Raw genomic sequence first — 24287 nt, forward strand, 5'->3', positions numbered from 1 at the left:
CCTGTTGTTTTTGCTCATTGGCAAGAAAAGAGCATTTATATTTAGTTATTTTATTTTTATTTTTCTCCCCCTTTCTCTCCTTTAAGTTTTCCAGCTCATGTTTTCTCTGTATTTAATTCCTGCTTGCTGACCTCCTGCTTCCCCTTCTTTTGCTGTTAATAGGATGAAAACTGATTTGGGACAATCTAATTAGCTACTTCTCAGAGGTGAGGGGATGTTATTTCTGTGTTGTGCATGAGAGAAACAACTCGTTCACTAGGGGCTGGGTCATTGCTGGGGGTAGGAGCATCTGTAAATCCTGAATTTCATGGAGTGCATAGCCTGCAATGGAAGCTGTTTCCTCCCAGCTAGGAGGAATTCAGGTAAGTGTGGGGGTTCAGCTTCACATCTGCTGATTTTCAGTTGTAGTTGGTCTAAATGAGATCTTAGCAGAGACTTCTCTGCCTGTGGAACCCAGGATTTGGCAGGAGGAGAGGGGCTGTGTGTGCAGCAGGCACTGAGCTCAGTGAGCTCACAGCTCTGCTCACCCTGCTCTTACTGCCCTGAATTCTCACAGCCCTGGGGTATTTCAGCCTCCACATTCTGCCTTTGATGTCTCTGCTGCTCCCAGATTTCTGTGTCACTCCAGGGAGGATGGGCAGTGGATCCTCAGGGATGTCAGAGTTCCAGCCCTCCCTGTCTCATGCTGGATGTCCTGTATGTCTGAAAGGACAAACAACGTTTGCTGCCCAAGCAACCCCCCCAGCCCCTGCCCTGAGCCCTGCCAGGCCTGGGCAGCTTGGGCAAGGCTTACCCAGAGCTAAAACCCCTTCCTCCTTACCTGCTTCTGGAGGGGAAAGGGACAGGGCTACAGGCAGTGCTCAGTTCTGATGCTGGGTGTAAATGCAGTCCTGCACTGTGATCCTGGACAGAAATCCCACTGGAAGCTTTTCCTGCCCCTGAGCTGTCTCCTTGCCTTCAGAATGATGAATGGTGGGAAGGGAAGGGTGAGGGGGAGTGGGGGGATCCCTCCAAGCTTTGAACTGGCTGTGTCATCAGAAAGATGAGAAGGAAGAACAGACTCATTTCAAGCAGAATTTTTATTTGGATAAAATCCTTTTACTCTTCATCACCTTTGGTCTTCTCATGAGTAAGGCTTAGACCATGTCCTCACCCAAAGATGTCTGATCAGGTGAGGCACTGAATAAATATAATTAATATACTTTGATTTTTTTTTTTTCCTGTAAATGGAAAGGATTCCCTGTCCCCACTGCCATCCCTGCCCTGTCCCCTCTGCCTCCAGCCCTGCACACCAACTGGTTCCCATTACTCTGGTGCACCGGGCAAGTTCATCACCTTTCCAGGATTTCCTGTGATTGATTCCTCATGGCCAGGGCAATCTGCTCCAAAGTTTCAGGCTAAAATGAGCTCTTGGCTTTAGAGGGGATAATCAATGGTTTGGGTATTATTCTGTTCCATTTTCAGCTATCCTTCCACGTGTTAGATTCACAGCTGATATTAAATACAATATCAGATTCAGACTTCTGTTATTCTCTCAGTAGCTGCTCAGATACCCTGGGCAGGAGGAAACTGCAATTTTCAGTGTGGCTGTGACATCCATCAAGCTCAAATACTCCATGGCTCATTCCTGAGCTGCACTGCACAGCCAAGGCTGCAGGCTGGGCTTGGTGAGGGGAAGATTAAAGGGCTGGTCCTGCTACACTGAAATCTATAAAAGTTTTCCTATTGACTTCAACAGAAAAAAGACTGAGCCTTAGGATTTTGGCATGAAAACACAAAAATAGGGCTTTTCATCTCTGCTGAACTGCAGCAGGCATTGCTGCCTGCCTGACGTAAGGAATTGTTCTCTGTACATGTTGTTCTCTGTAAATGTTCAGGGATGTCCATCCCTGGCAGGGAGTACACAGATCTGGCCCAGTGTCCTGTTATCAGTGTGAACCTCCCAGCTAGAAGATACATTTGTCAAATTTTGTCTTTCAGGACTGTTAAAACCGTTGCTGCCCAAGTAGACGGTGCTGACACGCCACCTAATTCTTCTTATTAAAAAGTCAAATTTCCACCAGTTTGTAAATACAGCCCCACTGAAATTGTTCCTCGAAGTTGCAGCAATATATGGTTCAAAGCCAAACATTTGTGTTTGCTGAGAACTAAGGAGAATGACAACAAGAAAAAAAAAACTAGATGAAAAATGTTGGCATTTGCCAAATAATCCTCCAAACCTCTTCCCCATCAGTATTTTTCAGTGGAACAAGAGCCTTGTGACCTGTTGCAGCTATTCCTCCTCTTTCCATTGCAGCGGGGTTTGCTTTTCTTTTATTAAATGAGTTTCTAATTAACAAAACCTGCAATTATCCTGATTTTAATTGAATTAATGTTATTAGCTCTTTGCACTAATTAATCTCCTTTTTATTTCTTTCTCTCAGGACCCAGTTCCAGAGGTGGGCTGGGGCTCAGGAGGGCAGTTTCCATCCTGGAGGCACCTTGCTGCTGTAAATCCACTGGGATTGCCACCTGAACTGGCATCCCAAAAATGCTCAGACAGGAGCATTTGCTGGCCATGGCCAGGAAAAGGATCTTCCTGGCAGGAGTGGGGGCTTGGAGACCACAAACAGCCAGCAAGGTGGCACAGACCTTCCCCTGTCATTTCCCAGTGAGGCTGAGCAGCCCATGCCAAGTTTAAATTTAATTCTGGTTTAAGTAGGACACAGGCTGGGCTGTCCTACCCGGTGCTGGTGCAAGGAGGGGCTGTGAGCCCTGTGAAGAAACCACCCCAAACCCCAGTGTTTTACAGGCATTTCTCTCGTGGCAGGCTTTGCGCATTAAATAAAGTTCATGTTGGCCAAGGCTTTGTGCTTTGCTTGTACCACTCCCAAGATTTCCTTTTCTTTAATTTTTAATCTTGATCCTGTTCTTTGCAGAGAGCAAATCAGTTCAAAACGTGATGTTTTCAACCAGCAAGTCACAGGCCCATGGTTTCTCTTCCAGCCTGCTATCACAGGAATAAAACCCCTCCAATCACACTGAATTTAGGCTGCCTCTTGTCACAGTCAAGTGCATGGCACCTCCTTGGAGCAGGTCCTTAAATTAAAATATTGTAGATTTTTTTGCTGTTTAAGCACTACTGCAGAAACATGAGTGGCCAAGGAGAGAGGAGGGGATTTTTTCCCTCTGGCTGGAATTTTTCACTATAACCAACCTCAGGGGAGTTCTCATCTTCAAAAGAAACATTCTTTCTTTACAAGCTGCAAAAGGAATTATTTAATGACATCATAAATTAATACAGAGCGGCACAAATTTTCCAAAATGTGGAGAGAGAGAAAAATAAATTCATGTTTGCCAAAAACACCCCAGCTCTTCCAGACTTAGGCCCCTCTTGAGCCTGTGAGCTGCCAATGATGCCAAATTGAATGGTGGGGCTTTTGGCAGGACAGAAGTTTAGCTTGTTTAAATTTTGGCAAATATTCCTATTACTCACATTCTCAGCAAGCTGATACAAATATTTGTTCTATTTAGAGGGAAGTCCAAGCTCAGTCTGGCACCGAGTGCTGCTGGGCTCGGTGGAACTGAGCCTGCCTGGGCCAAGATTAAATTTGGACATCTACCTTCAAGAAAAACAGAATTAAAAAATTCCCTGGGCCTTTTAGAGCAGATTAGAGCACATCAATGGAAAATGGTCCTCGTGTGGATTCAGGTTTTTCTCACTTGCTAATTTTTGCTTTAATCTGATTTGAAATGGGCCTGGTTTCCCTGAGCTTGGCTTGCCATTCCAGGCTGCAACTCCGGGGCTGGAAAAGCCTCCACACACATGAACCTCCACATTCTTGAGAATTAAAAGCTGTTTAAACTGCAGTAAATCAAACTGGGACACAGCACACTTGATCTCTTTTAAAGCTGTGCAGGTTGTTGGGATTTTTTGTTAGTGATGTCCTCAGTTTAGTGTTTCTGATTTGAAAAACAAACAGAGCAAATCCTCCAGGACACTCAGGATTGCTGTGCTCTGCTTCATCCCTAGGAAGGATCCTGCTCAACCAGGATCCCCATCAGGATCAGCACCTGCCAAGCCTTTCCAGGAGGGAAAAGCAGGAGAAATCAAATGGAACCTGGGAGCCTGGGATTGGGAGTGGAGACATACTCAGGTTAGAAATCTTGCAATGAAAACATAAAGCAAACTAAAAAAGAACAACCTGTTTCCATCCCATCAATTAATACAAACAGGGATTTGTAATGTAAATAATTCAGTGATGTCTCAATGCTTTTGTCAAAGTCACAAAGTTGCACAGGAGGGGGATCCCTCTAATATGACTTTTTTAGCCATTTGGAAATGGGAAATCTCTAAGTGGCTGAACTGGATTCCTCTGAGTGGAAAAAGATTGTCACTGGAGAATGATTCATCCTATTTAATCTCAATGTCTGATCTCTCTCCAGTGACTATAAAAGGAACCCAGATGACCAGATTAGCATATATCCAAATTTTACACATTTTTATGCTAACTCAGCCTTTCCCAATCAGGTCCTGTACTCATAAATATCCTGTGCTATTTTTATAAGGAAAAGCTCATTATTTGGCACAGGGATCCCCAGGGCACTCACTCAGCTCCAGTGGCTGCTGTGGGACAGAGCCTGGGCCCTGCCCTTTGCAAAGGCTGCCAGGTAAAACTTGCAGTAATTCCATGGTCAAGACTTCTCCACACTCCCTGCATTGACTGAAAGGTTCTGGGAGGATTCTTACGGGAATTACTTTTTAAATTGCCTTAAATCAATAAATATTGCATGGATGAGCAGAAGGTACATGAAAAATGGTTAGAATAGCAGCAGTGATTATTCATTAAAAATGACTTTGTTATTGTGTTGGTCACCTTTGTAAAACAGGCAGAAGATCCAGGCAGGTTTTCCTTTGCAGCCTGGGCTGCTGACCCCACTCATTTTTGGGTTCCATTTGTCTGTTCAGTGTTGATGCAGTGTCACAGTGAGAAATGAACTGAGCATTGCAAGTTCTGGGCAGTGACAGCCCCAGGCCTCCCGCCCTCCCTCCCACCTTGGATTCGTCACCACTGTCCCTGGAACTGAGCACAGGGACGTGGCTTGGTGCTCTGGGGATCAGTGGCTGCTTTTAACTCAGTACTCACATCAACTCCTGTGACCCCTAAAAGAAACACCTGGAGAATCCCAAATAAACCCACGGGCACCTAAAAGCTGATGGTGGAGCTTTGAGATGGTGAAAAAAGGGTCAGGTGTGCACCTTGGGAAGCGGGAGGTTGGTGTAGTCAGGCAGCAGGACACAGCAGAGAGACGAGGCATCTTAATTCACCATGGAACATTTGTATACTAATTATTGAAATGCACCCAGAGACAGCTTGTAGTAGTAAAATGACTTTATGTTCTGATATGTAAAATAAAATGTCCATGCTATGTAACAAACATTTAAAAATTCCATACCACCTGTATCTAATGTGGTTTCTAATAAAGATTTATCTGTAGTATATATGTTTTTTTGTCTAACCAATTCTTAGTTTTTACATCAAAGGTGTGTAATAAAAAAAATTTAAATAGATGTCTTTCCAAAAAAAAAAAAAAAAACCCCTTTGCAACATTCATTTTTATTAAGTATTTCATTCGTTAAAAGCAAAGCTGAATTGGACACGTGGCCTGCATTTGTGATATATATAATTTTATATATATATATATATAAAATATATATGTATATAAATAGCTATTCAGCATGCAAAAACTGTAGTGATTTCCACAATCTGGTTACAAAATCCTCACCAGTCACACACGAATTCTGCCGAGTGGGTGCAGGAGACTGTCCTGGCTGCAATGTGACCTCGGGGCTGTCTCCCAGCCCCCCCATCCATCGGGCTCCTCCTTGGCATGGATTCACCGAAGCACAGCAGCACCTCCCCACTTCCAAACCTGCATTTCAGCTTTTTGCCTTTGCCCGTCTGGGAAGCAATGGGAGGAAATAAAAACCCTCGCTGTGCAACGACTAAAGGTTGAATACTGTGCTCTTCAGTGGAACCAAGCTGCAGCGTCACCCCTGTGTCACCGTGCCACGGGGGCACAGCCCGGGAGCTCGGCACGACGGACACTGCATGGGACAGGAGCTTTGTGGGTGAGGGCAACGGGAGGTGTGCCCCAGAGGGAATTCCTCTGCTTCCCCGCCAGTGTCGGCCTCCCGACAGAACCACTGAGGCTGGGAAGGACCTCTGAGATCATCAAATGCACCCTGTGCTGGATGCCCGTGGCAGCTCACAGGGACGCTGCAGAGGGCACAGCCAGGAGTCAGCCCTGGACCTTCCACAGTGAGCAAAGGGAGCAACGGATGCACTGCTTACAGATTTTACCTGTTCTACAAATATCTGTACACTGTAAAGCCTGACGGGTCATGGGAGCTCTCCCCTCTCCACCCCATCATTAGGAATGTATTCCTCTAGGCCTGCTTTAGGCTGGAAACAATTCTGTCTGAGCTGCAAAAGAAAAGAACATAGCACAAAAGGCACGTTTCAGTTGAATACGAAAGAAATCAAGGACCAGCAAATACAGAAATTGGTTCTGGAAAGTATTAGCGACTTTTAAGCTTAAACTTCATAAATATATTGCAATAAGCAAGTGTGATTCAATCAAGGGATGGGAGTCTGAAGACACTGGGTCTGTTCCTAACGCTGCAATTAATTCGCTGTTTGGCCTCGGACTTAACTCTTCACTTCTTCGCTTCCCACAGCCACGACCGATGTCGGTGTGGGGGCAAGAAGAGACATGTGTGCATCGGTGCCTTCTCCTCCGTGCCCGCGGCGCGGCCCCCGCGCTGCCGGGGCGGCCCCGCAGCTCCCGGAGCGGAGCCCGCGCTCCCGCCGCTCCCTCACTTCCAGAGGAACGAGGAACCTCTACGGACCGACAGGGCTAAAGAAGCGCTGCCACGGCAGTCCTTGAGCTATGCAACCGATCCAATGGCTTTTTCCTTGGAGGTTCGGGAGGTTGTGGCTTCATGAGCCAAGGACCGTAAAAGTGAAGCTCGTATTTTTCCCAAATAGCCAAAATTTGCTCACGGATGTTTAGCATTACAAGCAAAAGAACATGACTAGCTACGTCACTCGTTAGTCATGAAGATGGTTTCTACTGGATGAAGACACGAGAATGAATTTATTTGGGAGTCACTGAGAGCCCGATGGATCCAGCCCACTGAGACAGGAGATGGAACTCTCTGTGTGCCTGAAGATCCAAGCTCTTCACCCACACAAATCCCTCTGGAAATGCACATGTGTCTCACCGAAGTGCAAGTTACCCACAGGTATCAACACTGAGTGAACTGTCCCGGAGCAGTGAGGTCGCCGTGGCCTCGCCGGGCCCGGGGGTCACCCGTCGGTCCAGTTCTCCACAGTCCCCATCCCTGAATGATACTGCAGCGACGACTCCCTGGACAGCGAGAAGCTCTGCGAGTACAGGAACTCGTTGGCCGCATTCAGGTGCGGAGAGGGGGGTTTCCTCTCGCACACGGCCGGGTGCACCCTTTCCCTGGGGAAGGACGAGGCGGGGCCGCGCTCCCGGCCCGGAGCCGGGCCCAGCTGGTTGTACACGCTGAAGGGGCCGTTCCCCGGCGGCTGCGAGCCCTGGCCCGCCATGGCCGGGAGCCGCGGCATCATGGGCGTGGCGGTGAAGTGAGCAGGGAAGGGCTGGTAGGGGACAGTCTCCATGGTCTGGACGCTGTAGCTGGTGTAAGGTGCGACTGAAGTCCACATGTTGCAGCTCAGCGGGGGCGGCGGCGGCGGTAAATCGTCGACGGCCGAGACGGCGGCGATGTCGGCGCCGGAGCCAGAGTACATGCAGGCCTCCCTGGGGGCCACCTCGCCGCAGTAGGACGGGCTCAGCATCTGCTGCTCGTAGGGCGGCGGCGAGCGGAAATAGTGATCGTCCCCCACCGAGGACGAGGCGTCCAGGTAGGAGCGTTTGCAGGGCAGGTCCAGGTGCCGAGCGCTTTCTGCAAGAGAAATTCACAGTCAGGAGCAGCTCGGCAGGGAGCCGGCGCTGGGACTGGCCAGTCCCCTGGGACACCGCGGTTATTTCACTAAACTGGTGCCCTTTCTCAGCTTAATCCAGTTAAACCGTTTTAGTTTGGGAAAACAATGTACAACATCAAAAAGACATTGTGCTGCAAATGTCAGGCTAATCCTCGCCGGCCTCAAAGCGCTCTGGTGACATTTGTCAGCTTAAGTGAGGGACTCTTCTCACATCAGGGATTACTCCCCGTTCATCCAGATAACGGAGGGCCCTGGACACTCCTGCGCGGTTCCTCCTGACAAATTCAAGAAGTCTCTTAAAGGCTCTTATCACAGCCTGCCTTCCTGTCATTGCAAAAATGACTCTACATTTCCCAGATATTCACGTCAAAAGCTGCAGAAATATTTCCAGATAAAGGAGCCCTTTCCCAGTGAGCAGCCCTTCCTCAGCTTTGCACAGCCCCTCTCCTCCTGTGAGGACCACAGCCCTGTTCCCCAGCAGCTTTCTGTTACTTATTAGGAATATTCTCTGGATGAATTAGTGAATTCATCTGCACATTAACCATCTGCTAAAATGACACATTTGCCTTGCGGCCCTCGTTACTGGTGCTGTTAGATTCTTCATTTAGCCATGATCAGAGGATTCTCCCAGCTTAAATAAATTAGCAGGCAGTGAGACATGAGCATGCAAATAGAAGGATTTTTTTCTTCTGTGCAAAATTTTTCCATTTAACTTAAAACATGCCATGATCTCATCTGATGCTGGACTAAAAGGAAGAGAATGCAGTCACAGCTCACTTAAATTTGAGAATTAGTGGATGAGAGGAAAGGGCTGCTCATACCAAGCTCCCACAGTCCCACTGCTCTGCAGACACTGAGGGAATTGCTCATGGCTTTGCCCTGGAAAGTGTAGAATTTTGGTAATGCTAATGGCCTCCTGCAAACAATTTTGAATTCAGCTGATCCTAACAAAGGATTATTTTCCACTGAAGCTCTGTGCCATTTGAATTACACATTCTAATTAATTGTTTCAGCTCTGTCTCAGAGTCTGAATTTACCTTCTATGGGACAAACCCACTAAAAATTGCTCCAAACAGCAGCTCTTGCCTCCCGACCTCCAAAACACTCCAATCACATCAGTATTTTTGAAGATCAAGGCCCAAGAGACCAATCCAAACCAAACTCATGGTCTGAGGTTTATTTTCTGTAATATTTTTCTAGCTGTGAACTCGAGTTACCTCTTCTTTTTAGACAATGGTAGAAGAGCCCTGAATCTCTCTGTGCTGTGAAGGTGTTGAGTGGCAGATCTTGAGTATCCGAAGCTGCAAACTGCATGTGAGCACCATTCTCATACTGATAATGCTGAAGGGTCTGGTGATTCCCATGCAGAGGGTTAACATCTGGCTTTGCTGACAGCTGGCCATGACTGGACACCAACCTCTGCCTCATGATGCTTTTGGAAATTACTGGATATTCTTTGCTAAAAGAGGTGAGAAAAATTAAGGCTGGTTAGGCAGTGATCAGCGTCATCAGAATTTCATCAGCAGTGAGGAAATATTGGTTTGGCTCCCCCAGAGCATCTCCAGCCAGTGACTTCACCACCCTTTTCTTCAGACGATGAACTCATCGCGCTGCTCTGGGCGTGGGCAAGGGCTGACAGCACAGAGTGTGTCAGGAAGGGCTTTTGAGGGACACCAGTGCCATTCAGGCACAAGCAAACACCTTTCAGCTGCTTCTCCCAAGAGCTGCAGCCCGTGAGGAGGATGAGGAGGGAGGGAGGTACCTTTGCAGCCGTGCCACGCGCAGGTCGCTGTCGTCGCTGCCCCGGAAGCCCTTGGCAAAGGGGTTGTTCTCAATTTTCAGCTGGGTTATCTTTGAAAGAACAAAACCAAGAATAAAGTGTTTGAAAGCAAATCAGACCAAAGTACAGCAGCAGCAGGGCTGAGCTGGTGGGTCTCGAGGGGCCCAGTCCTGCTGACCCCTGTGAAATGCAGAGTCTGGGTCTTACTCTAAGGCCTGTGTTCTTTTTCTGGACTCCTGATAGAGAGAATTTATTTGTCTGATTTAAAAGGCTTCCTATGTTTCCATGTTAGAGAGCCCTACTTGTCATGGTGTGGCTCTCCCTAATTCCCATAACAATTTAACACACCTTTATGGCCACCATTCAGTCATTTTAACTCTGTGAAGGTCGCAACTCAAACACTGTTCTATCCCTGCACAGCCCCTCTCCCTGCTCTGAGCCCCCTGCATCCCACTCTAATGCTGAGGGGAGCAGCCAGTTCTGCTTTGGGATGGTTTTGCAGAGCTGTTGCTGTTACTAACAACTACACTTTTAGCAATGTTGAAAAATATCCCTTACCAAAAAAACTCCTGAGAACACAGCTGGCCGCTGTCAGTGCTGGAGGGGAAGGTGGTGACATGTGAATTTAAGCAGCCTCCAGGGCTCGAGCTCTTGCAGGGAAGCTCAAGCAGCTGATGAACCACAAGAAGAGTAGGACCCTTCCAAACCCACAGCCTGACAGCAGGTTTGTACATCTTAATTTCATTTTGTTATGTAGTGATCGTGGTTTTCCTCTGACATGAGCAGGATCAGGGCTTCAGTCCCTCCTTGTCACCTTCCCCTGGCCTCATCCAGCCCAGGAGAGGATTTGGGGTGAGCACACACCTTCCTCACTGACCTGTGCCCAGGGGTAACCTCTGTCCTCAACATCATCATTTTTTTCTTTAGGAATACAATTATTTACAACCACACTTCTTGCTGGCAGGAGATTTCTGAGCTAAATACAGTTCAGCAGTTTTTTTCTTCTAAAAGAAACCGAGACCGGGTTTTTAATTGTTGATGCTAAAGAGAATAAATAAAACCATTCAGGTATTCCTCTGAGGTTGAGATTTTCTCAAGACCACACTGAGGTCCTGGTGAGACCTTCTGCCTGCTGTCACCTTCTGCAGGTCCCTGTGTCCCCTGCTCAGGGCAGTGTCCATCCCCCCAGCCTGCAGACCACAGAGGCTCCTCACAGGATCTTCACTAAAGAATTTGGGCTCATCTGGGACATCTTCCCTAAATCTGTCAGGTCCACCCTGTGCTGCCCCCCAGCCACAAACTACCCCCAGCACAGCTGGACAGCAGTGACAGTGCAAGTGTGGAGTTTATGGAGCACTCTGGGAACTTTAGGGATGAAAGGCACCATTGACAGCTGACATTTTAAATATGTATTAAATATAAGCTCCTTTGAGTCTTTTTGGTTAACCATGTTTGGGCAATTGGTCATTTTACATCAACAGCTACAGCTTTTCTACCTTCAGTGTCCTAATGGGCACTTTTCCCCCACCCTGCCTGACCATACCACATCCATGCTTCTGCTCTGAGTCTCTTTACTGGCTCACTAATTGCAACATTTTTGCAAGGACTCTATGCTTCCAGCATCAAAGGGCACACAGGCATCCTGCTTGGGAGGAAAAGCTCTGGTCAGGTTATTGGGGAGGAAGAATTTCACACTTGTTCCTGTTCCTGCAGGATTTTCCTATGAATGTGCAGGAAAGGAAGTGGTACAGTTACACATGGCAGATTTCACACTCAGGGTGACAGGAGGGCTCTGGCAGTGCTACCTCACTCTGCACCTTTAGTTATGAATCTTGATGCCTTTTAAAATTTCCAATTAAATTATTAATTATTCCTCATATGGCAATTGGACTTCACTATTAGGAGAATGCCCAGGAACAGGAGCTTGTGCAAAGGCAGAGCAGTAGCAGGATAGAATCTGAAGCCTTTCCATCCCCTGGTGTCATCCTCCCCTGTCCCTGCCCTGCTGAGGTGACACAGGGAGGTGACAGTTTGCTGTCCCACTGCTGTCAGTCCTGCTGGGATCCAACCCCCAGACAGAACTCTGCCCGCTGCACAGGTAACACCACCCTCACACCACAAAGCAGCCCCTGCAGCACACAGCTGACACCCACCCAGAGCACAGAACTGACCCTTTGTATCTCACACCCCCCAAGTCCCCCTCCCCAGACCCCCAGCCCCTCCTGCCCCCACGTGCAAACCGCAGAGGCAGCTCTGAGTTCCGTTTTTATGGTTACATTCCTCATCTGTCTCACTAAACACACATTCTGTAATTACTGTTCACTGCAGATTTATGAGCAAGCTTTACTGGTCGTTATTAGATGTGCTGTGCTGCTTGAATGACATCTCAGCTCTATGAGCGCAGTCAGGGGAGCCCAGGCTTTGCCAAAATATTGTTACCATCAGCATCCCTGCTCCTCCAGAGCTGGCTCATCCCCCCTGCCTAAAGCCAGGATGGAAACTTGTCTTTTAAACCAGCGGAACAGGAAGATCTTCTCACAAAGTTCCTGGCCAGAAATAAAGCATCTGTAGCCCCAAAAGCTGCCTACCTTGTGGTTCTGGTAGGAGGTGACAGAAATGAAGGAGGTCTCTGGGAAGACGTGGGTGCAGAAAGCCGTGTTCTTGGAGCCGAAGGCGTTGTTCTCGTCCGCCTTCACGATGTGCAGCCGGGGCTGGTATTTGTGCATTGAATTAAGGATGATCTGAAAAACAATTGATGCCAAAGTGAGAAGTCCATTCAAAAAAGAAAACAGACAAGCCATGGCTTTTGGACACTTTGCAGCAGGACCCAAAGCCCGGCAGAGCTCGGCTTTAGTTTCGCTTGTGAGTTACAAAGGAAAATTTACATTCTAGAAATGCACATGGACCAAGGCACAAAAGGTATCTGCAGCTCTGGCAAGCAGAGCTGAACTTAAAGCTTTCCTGGTAAACCCTCATTTTCCATTGCTATTGGATAGAATCAGTCTGGGTGGAAAAAATGTCATAATTTTTTTTTCCCCCAGCTCACGTCGTAGCTGTACAATATATAATTCACCAGCAGCCTGGCCTGTAAAGATTCCTAATAAATGCTTTACTGAGCTGAAAAATACACAGTTTAGCAGAGGGAAAAAAAACCAACACAGAAACCACAGGGGAAAAAAAAGCTAGAAAGCTATTTTTCTTTTATCTGCTGGTAAAAAAAAAAACAAACAAAAAACCAAAAAAAACCCAACAAAACCCAAAAACCTACAAAGCAGCAGATTGGTTTTTCCTGCTGTTTGTGGAGTGGCTGAGTGTGGGTGGCTGGTCCAGGCACCTCTCCCCTCCTCGAGTCTTGGCCAGTGAAAGGCAGGACCAGCACCAGCCAAAGGATTTTTATGGAGGGTGCCAGGGGGGTTGGGGAAGGGCTGAGGTCCAGCAGGGATCACAGCCTGGCTCCAGTAAAGGGTTTTTTGGTGGAGCTTTGTTGGCCTGAGAGAGGCTGCCCAGGCTCATCCCATTGCAGCACTGAGATTCCACAAAGCAGGGATGTGCCCAGACACTGCAGAAGAAAATGGCTTCAAGAAATGGAATTTCTTTTAAGAAGTGGGATGGTTTTAAAAAAAGCCTTTATTCCTTTTACTGGGCAAAGAAGAAACACTGCTGCCTTGTTTTCTCAGCATAATCCTTTCCAATCTCCTCCTTCCGCTCCCAAATGGGCTCACTGAGCCCAGCTGCTCCTGGGGGAGAGGGATTCCAGCCAGGCTGTCACCCCTGGGGTGCCCAAAGCCCAGGGCAGGGACAGGCACAGGGCCAAGGAGGGGACACTGCGATGGGTCGGGTCTTCCACTGGTGGTAAATGGATAGATGGATGGACGGATGGACAGATGGACGGAATGAATGGATGGATGGGTGGATGGATGGATGGATGGACGGATGGATGATGGATGGAAGGATGGATGGATGGATGGACGGATGGATGATGGATGGATGGATGGACAGATGGATGGATGGATGGATGGATGGATGGACAGATGGATGGACGGGTGGATGGATGGATGGATGGATGGATGGATGGATGGATGGATGGATGGACGGGTGGATGGATGGATGGACAGATGGATGGATGGATGGACGGACGGATGGATGGACGGATGGATGGATGGATGGATGGATGGATGGATGGATGGATGGAAGGACGGATGGATAGATGGATGGATGGATGGATGGACAGATGGATGGATGGACGGATGGATGGACGGATGGACAGACGGATGGATGGATGTGCACACTGCAGCACAGCAGCATCAGTTCACACTAATTATGGTTTTAGCCAGTTTTAAATGAGAATTACCAAGAAGCAGAAGGTTTTTGCTCTGTGGTTGCTCTGTGTGCTCAGAAACCCTTTCTTCTCCATGACTGCCATGTCCAGGAGAGCTCAGAGCAGCAGCTCCAGGTGCTCCAGCTGGGATGGGAGGCAGTGCATGGAGCTCGTGCTCTCCACACCCCCTCATCTGCTGCAGGTCCCCCTGCCCACAGTAGCTGCTGCATTATGCACCACTTAAATGCAATTTTTACTGTTGACGTTTTCCAGACACCCCTCCCTGCTCCCCAAGAGAGAGAATGAGGAATTTTTGGCATTTTATCAGCTTTGCATCAAGCCTCTGAACCACTTTGTGGCTGTTGATGTGGAGGGTGTAGACCTGAGAGGGTCGGTTCAGGTTTTGGGCTGGAGCCTTTTCTCTGCTTTCATGTATCAGCCACTCGTAAAACAAAGTAACACCTGAGGGACAGGACTTTCATAAAAGAAGGGACATTTCAATTTTCAGTAATTAAGAGTTGAGGCATGCTGATAAATAATGGCTGTCTGGAGCAAAAGCTGGAGTTCGCTGAGCTCTCCTCACTGTCTGAACCACACTGCCCAGCACGGGTGACTTTTCCCCAGTGCCAGAGCAACTCAGCTTCAGGATGAAGAAAACAACTTTAAACTGAGATTTCTAAAGGGAAAATTAGGAGCTCAAGTTTTGATACATCCTGCATGAATTGCCTGTGTTCCCCCTCCAAAGCAGGATCCACCGGGCTATAATGACCCCTTTAAAAAGATAAATGCATTTTTAATGACATCTTCAAAGTCAAGGAGCCCAAACTATTTCCAAAATGAACAAAAGAACTTCTTGGAGCCTGATAGAAAAACTCAGGAAAGGATTTCTGACAGATGCTCAATGTTTCAGTTGTGGCTGCAGATCTGTCTGGAGGTTCATAATGAAAAAACCCCTAAATGGCCTAATTTTGCCACTGCATTTACAAGTTTGGACATTTCTGTCCCTTGCACAAAAAGTGAATATTTGCTCACCTGTCTCAGTGTAATTCCTGCTGGAATTTGAGGGTGTGGCTCCCCACCAGCTGCAGAGGGGATTTGCCACGTCCTTTTGGGGGGTCAGCAACCACTCTCTGCATAAAACCAGCATTTTACTTAAGAACAAGAACTCCTGCACAGAGGCTGTGTCTGCACACAAATCCTCCTTACCTGTGCTTGGTGTGATCCCTGAGCATTCAAAATCCTTACAAACCACCCCAAAAACAACCTTCAGCCACAAAACACTGAGTCTGTGCAAAGTGAAATGCCAACAATTCAGGCTAAATAGTTTTCAAGGCTGCATTAGAAAGCTAAAAATACACAAAACAAATGTAAATTCCACTCCAGTGACGAACATCAGTGGAAAGATTAGCTTCAGGAATTGTGTCAAAAATGAGAAGTATTTTAATTGATGGGACAGAGCACTGAGCAGTGATGTAGGAGCCCTTGGCCTCAAAGGTGATGCTAAAACAGTAACTTTGTATTTTCCTGCACTTCCCTTTTTCATGGGGAGATTAATTCAAGGTCAGACACTGTCACACATATTTTTAAATCGTTTTTGTACAACAAGTAGTTAGTTTGGGATAGGTTGGCAGGGACCCAGTGGTGGGGACCCCCCCTGGGGGGGTCCAGGTGAGACCCAAAGAGCTCCTGGATATTTTGGGAAATGTTTTCACCTCTTGCCTGCTCTCCCTGCCCCTGGAACTGCCTTGGTGCTGGCAGAGAAGCCAGAGCATCCCCAGGGTGATGCCACTGCTACGCCCTGCATGTCACACGTGCTGAGCAGACTGTGAGAGAGCCCAACCCCAAAGGCCAGTGTGAGCTTACACAAACATCCTCCTCATTTTTATTTTTATTTTCACCCCCCTGTCTCCCTCCTTTGTGCTGCTCACACACTTGCAGCTGGAACTTCAGTTGTTACAGAACTCAACGTCTTCCTTTTTTTGGCATTCCCCAGTCAGCAAGAAATGTTTAAAAAAATGGTGTCATTTGCTCATTTCATTTAATTTTACTTAGGAAAACAAACTCCTCTAACTTCTAATCTCTCACACTGCTGAGTAATGTCAGCTCCAGGGCCTGAGTTTGCAGGATGGGACCCAAAGGCCACGAGCTGAGCTGGGGAAACGGTGCCACATTCCTTGTCACAAGGCAAACTGGCCTTGAAATCACCAGTAAAATGTATTTACTTTCATATGAAATTTGGGGAGTTGATTTAAGAGCTCCCTGCTTCGCCAAGGTATCAGATGTCAGATGATGCAGTGGTTGCTATGGCAACTCCCCTTTTTATATTGAATAGTAAATGGCTACGAAAAAGCCACATAATTTTATGGTTGCTCCCGGGGGATCACATAACTAATATAAAATCTTGCATTTTAATATATTTTCTGCTTCTTTCTTCCTTCCCTCTATTCTTTCAAAGTGAAAAAGCCTTTGAGCTGAGGCTGGCCCTGGTCCCACATTGGGACTTGGAGCTGGAGCATGACGGCCCAGCACAAAAACCTGACAATCCAGTTTTTTGCATGGAAAAAACGGTGTTTTAATCAAGGAGGCTCTGCAGAATCATCTCAATTAATATTTAGATGGTATAAAGCATCCCAGACTGAAGGGGTTTTTTAGGAGTGAGTGGTTTGGAGATGCTCCATCAGCACTGGAGCTGACCCAGCTGTGCTGCCCGGGATGTGCCCAGGGGATTTGGGATCCCAGATCCCTCTTTTCCCACCCTGGGACTGCCAGGGACACCCCACCCCAAAGCCAGCATGAAAATCACTCCAACATTTACAGTGGGAAAGACCCCTGAGATCACCCAGTTCAACCAAATAAAACATTCTATTCCCACAGGCTCTCCAGCAGCTAAAACACGAGCTCTGACATTCCCTGAATCCCATCCTATCGATTTTCCCTTCCCAAGGGAGGATTCCCCTCTCTCTGCCCCAAGGCAGGGACAGACCGGGCTCTTCCCAGCCAGTCCCAGCCCCGAGTGCAGCCAGGCTGCTCCTGCAGGGCTGCAGGGGAGCCTCCCAAATCCACACGTTTGCCCTGGCAATCAGCACAGCAGGGAGTAAAAGAAAGGCTGGAAAATCTTGGGAAAAGGTTCAACATGAGCTCAGACAAAAGATCCTTACGAGATGGCCAAAGCTGGGATTTCTGGGCTTTTTCTCCCTCGGTTCTTTTTCATCTCCCATCAGCTGGAATTCATCGGGACAGCTTTGGGGGGATTCCACCTCCACTCTGCCACGGGAGGGTGTTTGGGCAGACCCCAGGTGTGACATCCTGGGACACCCCTTGTGTGACCCCACTGTCACCTGGCCCCCTGAACAGCGACCTCCTTCCCTGCCCTTCTCCAGGCTGGCTCCCACTCCAAACCTGACCATTTTAGGATCTGATTCCAGTTAAACTTTACCAAAATCTGCTGCATTTGACTCACATAATCCAGCGACGTACCAGCAAAAGGGTTTAAAAGAGAGAAGTAAATCTTCTTTTCAAACACCAACCCCACTGGCCACTTCCTCCCCAGTATTGAAATGGAAACCCTGGATCCATCCCTCCCTGTGGAACACAGCTCTGCTCCTTTTTTTTTTCCCAGCAAACAATGTAAAATGTCACTTTGTAATTTATTTGGGCACCACTATTGCTCTGATTTCCTAAAATGAATGAGTACCAAAAAAAAAAAAAAAAAAAAAAAAAAAGAAATTAAAAAGAAAATAATTTTTCATGGATATACTTTCAGCAGAAGGCTTAGTGATGCTCTGAAAATTTAGGGGCTGGACAAAAGGGTTTTTCCAAGGTTTAAATGGGCTGAGAAAAAAGGTGGTTTGGTATTGGGGGAGATTACACATATATATATATATTTATGAATTCTTATATATTAAAAAATAAATATAAATATGGATATAAGAAAAATAAATATCGCACATATTCCTTATACATATAAGAAACCATATATATTATTTTACAAACACACATATATAAAACCCCCAAATGTTATACATTAAAATAAAGGAAAATTTTAGCTGAAAATTGCTCTGAGCAGGACAAGACGGGTGAGGCTGTGTCCTTTTTCCCCAGGCAGGATTTCCCCCAGGAGCTGCTGTGGCCCCATCCCTCCCTCCCTCCCTCCCTCCCTCGGGTGATCCCAGTGCCCGGGGTGGGGAAGCTGCTTCCAGGGCAGCACATAAACCTCCCACCAGCACCCGAGAGGAAACTGCTTGGCCACAAGTCATAAAGCAAACAAATAAAAAAAAATTATGAATCAAAATTAGGGTTTTGCAAGATTAGTAGGATGTGGAGCTAATTAAAAGTGCCTGAGTGCGTCTGACGGGCACGGGCAGAAAAAGGCTGATTTAATTAATAGAAAAATGAAAAGGAAACCCCAGAACTAGGGGAAAAATTAAGGCTTTCAGTGATAATCAAATAAAACCAAGTGTGCAAATATTAAATCTGAAGAGAAATAACAAACTCATTGGCATTAATGAGTGAAGCCAGTAAACAGCAGATTTGGGTCAAGAAAAACAGGAATATCACTTCAAATGCTGTCATGAGTGACAGGCCATCTATAATTTCCTGTAGCTTTAAACCTCACTTGGTTACATCCCCAAAACTAAAATAAAAGCTTTATTTTAAAAGCAGATAAAGTAATTATGGCAATTAAAAGGCACCACCAGCAACCCAGGAGTGAGGCAGGTAGAGTTTGTAACACGAGCAAGCTCAGCAGGGCTGTGTTGGGGGGAATTAAATTAAATATCTACTTTTATTTGTCACAACCTCCACTTCTAATCTCCATTTATTACTTGCCTCCTTTGTTAATTTGTTTGTTTCCCTGCAGGAATACCTTTATATATTCTAGAATCTACTTATATATTCTTTATATTCCCATTTTATATTCCCATTTTTTTCATTTCCAATCGATGTGGTCCCAGTCAGAACCTCTCAAGAATACTGATGTGATGCTCTTGCCTTTTCCAAGCTGGCCTGGCTGCAGGAGCTGAGTCCTCTGGCAGAGAGGTTTAATTTCAGTGGAGTCACTGACAACAGCAGCACAAACCCCTCCTGGGATGCTCTCACTCCTCTCCCATTTTCCAGCGCTGCCCTGATGTGACTCTGAGTGCTCACAGCCTGCCTAAAACCAGGGAAGAGGGGCCTGGGGTAAGGCTGGAATGTTTTCTCCCAGCTGCCATCCAGCTCATCCCTAACACCTCTGGGTACTGCAGACCCCATTCCTCAGTCCTCAGGAGAAGGATCCTGGGCTCCTGAGCTGCCAGCACATGTCTGCAGCCACCACTCGTGGTCAGTCCTCTGGCCAGGGCCCCAAAGGGCTCCCCATGTCCTCCCTACAGCCCCAGGGCCCCAAAGGGCTCCCCATGTCCTCCCTACAGCCCCAGGGCCCCAAAGGGCTCCCCATGTCCTCCCTACAGCCCCAGGGCCCTAAAGGGCTCCCCATGTCCTCCCTACAGCCCCAGGGCCCCAAAGGGCTCCCCATGTCCTCCCTACAGCCCCAGGGCCCCAAAGGGCTCCCCATGTCCTCCCTACAGCCCCAGGGCCCCAAAGGGCTCCCCATGTCCTCCCTACAGCCCCAGGGCCCCAAAGGGCTCCCCATGTCCTCCCTACAGCCCCAGGGCCCTAAAGGGCTCCCCATGTCCTCCCTACAGCCCCAGGGCCCCAAAGGGCTCCCCATGTCCTCCCTACAGCCTCACTGCAGCTCTGAGCCACCTCCTCATGGCCCTTCATCCTCACACCCCCCCTGAGCATCCCTCACCTGCCAGGGCCAGGAGCTGACCCAGATCAGGATGATCTCATGGGCACCTTCCACCCCACTGTTTATGTACTTTAAACCTCTGGAGAAAGTGGAATTCCCTTCCTGAGGATTTATCACTGTGCACACACACACTTGCTATTTTACCATATTGCCCTGAATCAGCTTTTTAAAGAAATACAGGAGTTATGTTCCCCTTTCCAACAGAGGGGATTTTTGTGCATCCTCTGCACCTGAGATTAGCACAAAATAACCTGGAACGATGGAGTCATTCCCATTTTTCACCTGGAATACACTGCCAGGTATTTTCCAGGCAGCATACACTGGGAATGGGTAAGGGATGTGCCACCCTTGCTGGCACTTACAAGATTATTTTCACCTCTGCAAATGCCCTGTTACTCCCATGGCATCAGAGAGCAAAGCACCAGCCCTGCCAGAATCCCTCGTGCTCAGAATCACTCAGCAGCCCCACGTAAATCAGAGGCTCTATCAGGTTGATTATCTCTGCATGTAATGCTTTGAAAATACATAAATTCAGACTTCACTCTAAGCATAGGTGGCTTACAATGCTTTCTTTGGGATCAGATAAACCTCACTGTAGCTAAACATTACAGTGGTTGCTGATTTCTTAATCCATTTCCAACATGAACGTTCCTCAGTTGTTAAGCCTGGTGTGAAAGAAGCCTTTCATGGATGAAAAATCCCCCCGGAGCAAAATATACAGCCCACGTTTTCAGGCTGTGCTGTGTGAGCTGGGCACAGGCTTACCTGCCACAAAACCTGCTCAGCCACGGGGGTTTGAGGCAGATTACAGAGCTCTGAATTTGTTCTGATATAAAACCTGCTCAGTTTTACGTGTCTGCATTAACAAATGCCTCCCATGACTCTACTGTAACGAATAATTTACCACAACAGATAACGGGCCAGGGCAAGCAGCAGCAGTGAGGTTTGTGAGGCTGCAGAGAATGGCTGGGTGTCAGAGAGTGAGGCTTTCCCACATCCCCAGCACGGTAAATAATCTCCGGTCTAATTCCATGGATTGCAGCAAAGGCTTCAACTCCACAGTTTATTAATTAAGATGTTTATCTTACTTACTTTAAGCCTCAAAAGTGCCTCCATTTCTTATAATCTCCATGGGGCTGCTCGTCCCTGATATTAAGCAGCTATTACAGTGCAGAACCAGGGCATGCTGGATAAATGGGTTCATTTATTGATGGAATCGTGTGAAATTTCTGCTGCCTGTCTTTCAGGTGAGGTCCCTGGCTCAGAGGAGCTGCATCCCATGTAGGGATGGGGACACTGCAGTGGCTGAGGGTGCCAGGGTGGGTGAGCCAGCATAGCTCTGCCTGGGCAGCTGCCCACGCACCCAAAAATGCCCCAGCCAAGGCTGCAGAAATCCTCACTCCTCATGGTTTTGAGGTTTGGAGGAAATCAAAGACAAAAGGAAACGCAGGCAGGCTCTGCTGGCGCACGGGAAGGCAAACAAACCCTGTGGCTTTTCTGACTTGTTTTTTTAGGGAGCTTTAAGAAAGTGTTTGCAGTCACTGGGAAGAAATTCCTAGAAATGAGAAGCTGTTATTATTCCTAACGTAATGCCTTCGTGGGACAGGCCCTGCAAGAGCAGAACTGCTCTCAGCCTGAGCTGGTGGAAGCCTTCTCCTTCTCCTGGTGCAGAGTCCAGCTCTCCTCCATGTGCACCACAAAGAGTGGAGCACCACTAAAGCAGATTATTAATTTAGAAGCCTAACAAGGAGCTGGCTGAGGACAGGTTCATTTAGCCAGGCAGGTTGTCAGTGCCTGAATAGAGCAGCAAACCAGGCACGTTAAAATAGATTATTTCAGGCATTTTCCCATTAATGTGAGAGGGAAGGTGCTGGGCCGTGGTACATGGCCTGAGGGCACTGAGCAGGGCTCATCTAGAGCCACAGCATGGTGGATATTACCCCAAAACCCAAACCACTGTCTCACTAGGGAAAAGACAAGCAGGCTGTTCACTGGAAAGGAGGAGGGGGTTAAAATCTTCCCTGTTAAAATGCAGCGCTAAAATCTCAGTTAAAAAACGACAAAGTCAGGAAAAGCAAACGTTTAAAGTTGCAAAACCAACACGGCACATCCTGTTTGTTTTACAGCCACATCGCACATCCTGCATGTTTTATGGTTTACATTTTACAGCATAAACAGTCATATATTAAGCTGCAGAGTTAACCAAGAGAAAAACACAGAGTGAAAAAATGCCACGTGCAAAGCCAGCGGCCCGGGATGGCTGTGGCAGCCAAACGGTGGCAGGGGTGGCTTCATGTCACTGTTACTGAGAGAGCCCTGACACAGTTGTTTCATTTCATTTCCTTGGTGTTTCCCCCCTTCAGGGGAGCAGAGATGGGCTGTGATTAATAACAGCAGCATTAAAGGGTGCCGGGGAGCCTTTGAAGCTCACACATGTCTCAGTGGGGTCAGTAGGCTGGGGAGGGGGTCAGGGCCCAGCACGGGGCTGGGTTATCACCGAGTCTCTGCCAGGGCCCGGCTTTTAGAGGCTCAAAATCCGCAAAAAAATTACAAGCACTGGCAAAAAAATCTGGATTTTTAGCAGTGTTTTAAGCTGGTGGGGTTCTCCTGCCTCTGGAGTCAACCCCCTAAAGCTCCAGCTGATTTAGCTGTGCCAGAATCACACTTTCTGGACAGCTTTTGGAGGCATCGGGACATTGACTCCAAGTGAAAAGCTGTTCTTTAGAGGCTTGATGCACAATTATTTTAAGCAAGACAGATACATCCCTTCCCACTCTGCACCCTTGTCACAGCCTCCCTTGCCCTCCAAACTGCTGCTGCTTAAAACACCGTCAGGTTAAAACCCACATTTGATGACACAAATTAGATTTTCTTACCTTTGGTACAAGGAGGAGCTGATGGCACTAAACCTAGAAGGATTTTAAACCCTCTCTTCCCTTCCTCTCACCAAGGATGGTTTATTTTTATGTGACTTTCGGCTCAAATTGTGCAAACCAGACAGGTCTGTGTTTTTAGATGCAGTATTTGAGCACTCACTCTCCTGACAGGCTGCAAGGGCCCTTGGTCTGAGTTATTAAATGCACTGGGGAAGATAACTGTGTGCTCCCCACCTCTGCATTCCCAATACACATAAATCAAGATTTTCCAAATAAAATACTTAATCTTTTTTTAGGGCTGCCGAAGACAGCTTGGAAAATCAGGAGTTTATGCAACCTGCTTCTGTGAGCTGCATGTACCCTGTGCCAGGCTGAAAATCCCACAGCGCTGCCCAGAAAGTTCCTGGGCACAAAAGAAAACCTCAGTGGCATCTAGCAGGACACAACTGAGCCAGTCATTGCTGCATTTCCAAGAGCAGGAGAAGCACACAGACCCCCTCCCTTTGCTTTAAACACTCCCCCCAAGCACAAAATAATGCTTAAATTATTATTAAATTAACGATTAAGTTATTATTAAATTAACAATTATTAACTGTGACATCCCACCCAGCATCCCAGACACAAACTCGGCATTACAGGCCCACCTCCACCCAAAGCCCTTGCAGAATTGTCTCTCTTACGTGTCCAAAGGGATCCAGGTGGTTGTTGGTGAGTTTGAGCTTCTGGAAGGACACCAGCTGCCGCATCCAGTGGGCTCCCGTGGCCGGGGAGTCGGGGTGCACGTACAGCCTGCCCGGCATGGCCGGCTCGGCCTTCCCGGCCACCATCCTGGGAACAGAGGGGACAGATGGCATCACCCTGGCACAGCCTGGATGTGGAAGAGCTTTTTGTCCTTGGACTCCTCCCAGCAACCCTCCTGCCAGCCCTGGGGGGATGCAGTGGGACATGGGGACTCAGGGAGGCTCCTGCTGCTCATGGGGGGTTTTGGGATCCTTGTTGCAGCATCACAGGCTGGCAGAGTAACCCCATCCCTGCTCCCACGTGGGATTTCCTTGGGGCAGTGTCTCCACATGAGCATTGTGGAGACACTTTTCAAGGAGGAAAACTTGTCTGGGTTTTTGGAAGCCTTCAGAGACTCTTCTGCAAAGAGAGATGGCACAGGAGATAGTACCTGTGAGCAGGAGTAGAACTGGTGTGGCTGCACCCTTCACAGCCAGGCAGGGCTCCCACAGCCTGTCCCAGTGGGAAGGGGCTGCTTCCCACTCTGGCCCAGCACCCTTCTGCAGCTCCCCTTGCCCTGCACCACCACCAGCTCTCATGGACACAAGGCCCAGCCACGAGACATCATTTAATGGCAACGCCCTCATTACTCCACATTGTTCTCCTCTTATAAAACCCCAATAAAAGCAATATTACCAAAAACAACAGAAACTTTCCAGCAGCAATAAAAGGAAAAGGGGAAACAGCTCTAGGGCTGGCAAAACCTACATTAAACAGAGTTAAGAACTAT

The 24287-nt window shown here is 47.8% G+C and overlaps 1 protein-coding gene across 2 annotated transcripts in view; it reads right to left on the reverse strand.

The window, feature by feature from the left end:
* Nucleotides 1-6901: 6901 nt before the first annotated feature.
* Nucleotides 6902-24287, reverse strand: part of TBX4 (T-box transcription factor 4) — a 34100-nt gene continuing 16714 nt past the window's right edge. Inside the window, exons 5-9 of one of the 2 annotated variants that reach the window (XM_068210662.1) lie at nucleotides 23458-23605; nucleotides 12384-12536; nucleotides 9778-9866; nucleotides 9233-9474; nucleotides 6902-7975 (exon numbers count right to left, since the gene is read on the reverse strand). In XM_068210662.1, the coding sequence (XP_068066763.1) occupies nucleotides 7353-7975; nucleotides 9233-9474; nucleotides 9778-9866; nucleotides 12384-12536; nucleotides 23458-23605 (1255 nt within the window). In that variant the 3' untranslated portion in view covers nucleotides 6902-7352. The remainder of the gene's footprint in view (nucleotides 7976-9232; nucleotides 9475-9777; nucleotides 9867-12383; nucleotides 12537-23457; nucleotides 23606-24287) is intronic. The other variant, XM_068210661.1, reaches the window with a different exon arrangement.

Source organism: Anomalospiza imberbis, chromosome 20 (assembly GCF_031753505.1).
Source record: "Anomalospiza imberbis isolate Cuckoo-Finch-1a 21T00152 chromosome 20, ASM3175350v1, whole genome shotgun sequence".
In the NCBI taxonomy this organism is placed as follows: Eukaryota; Metazoa; Chordata; class Aves; order Passeriformes; family Viduidae; genus Anomalospiza; species Anomalospiza imberbis.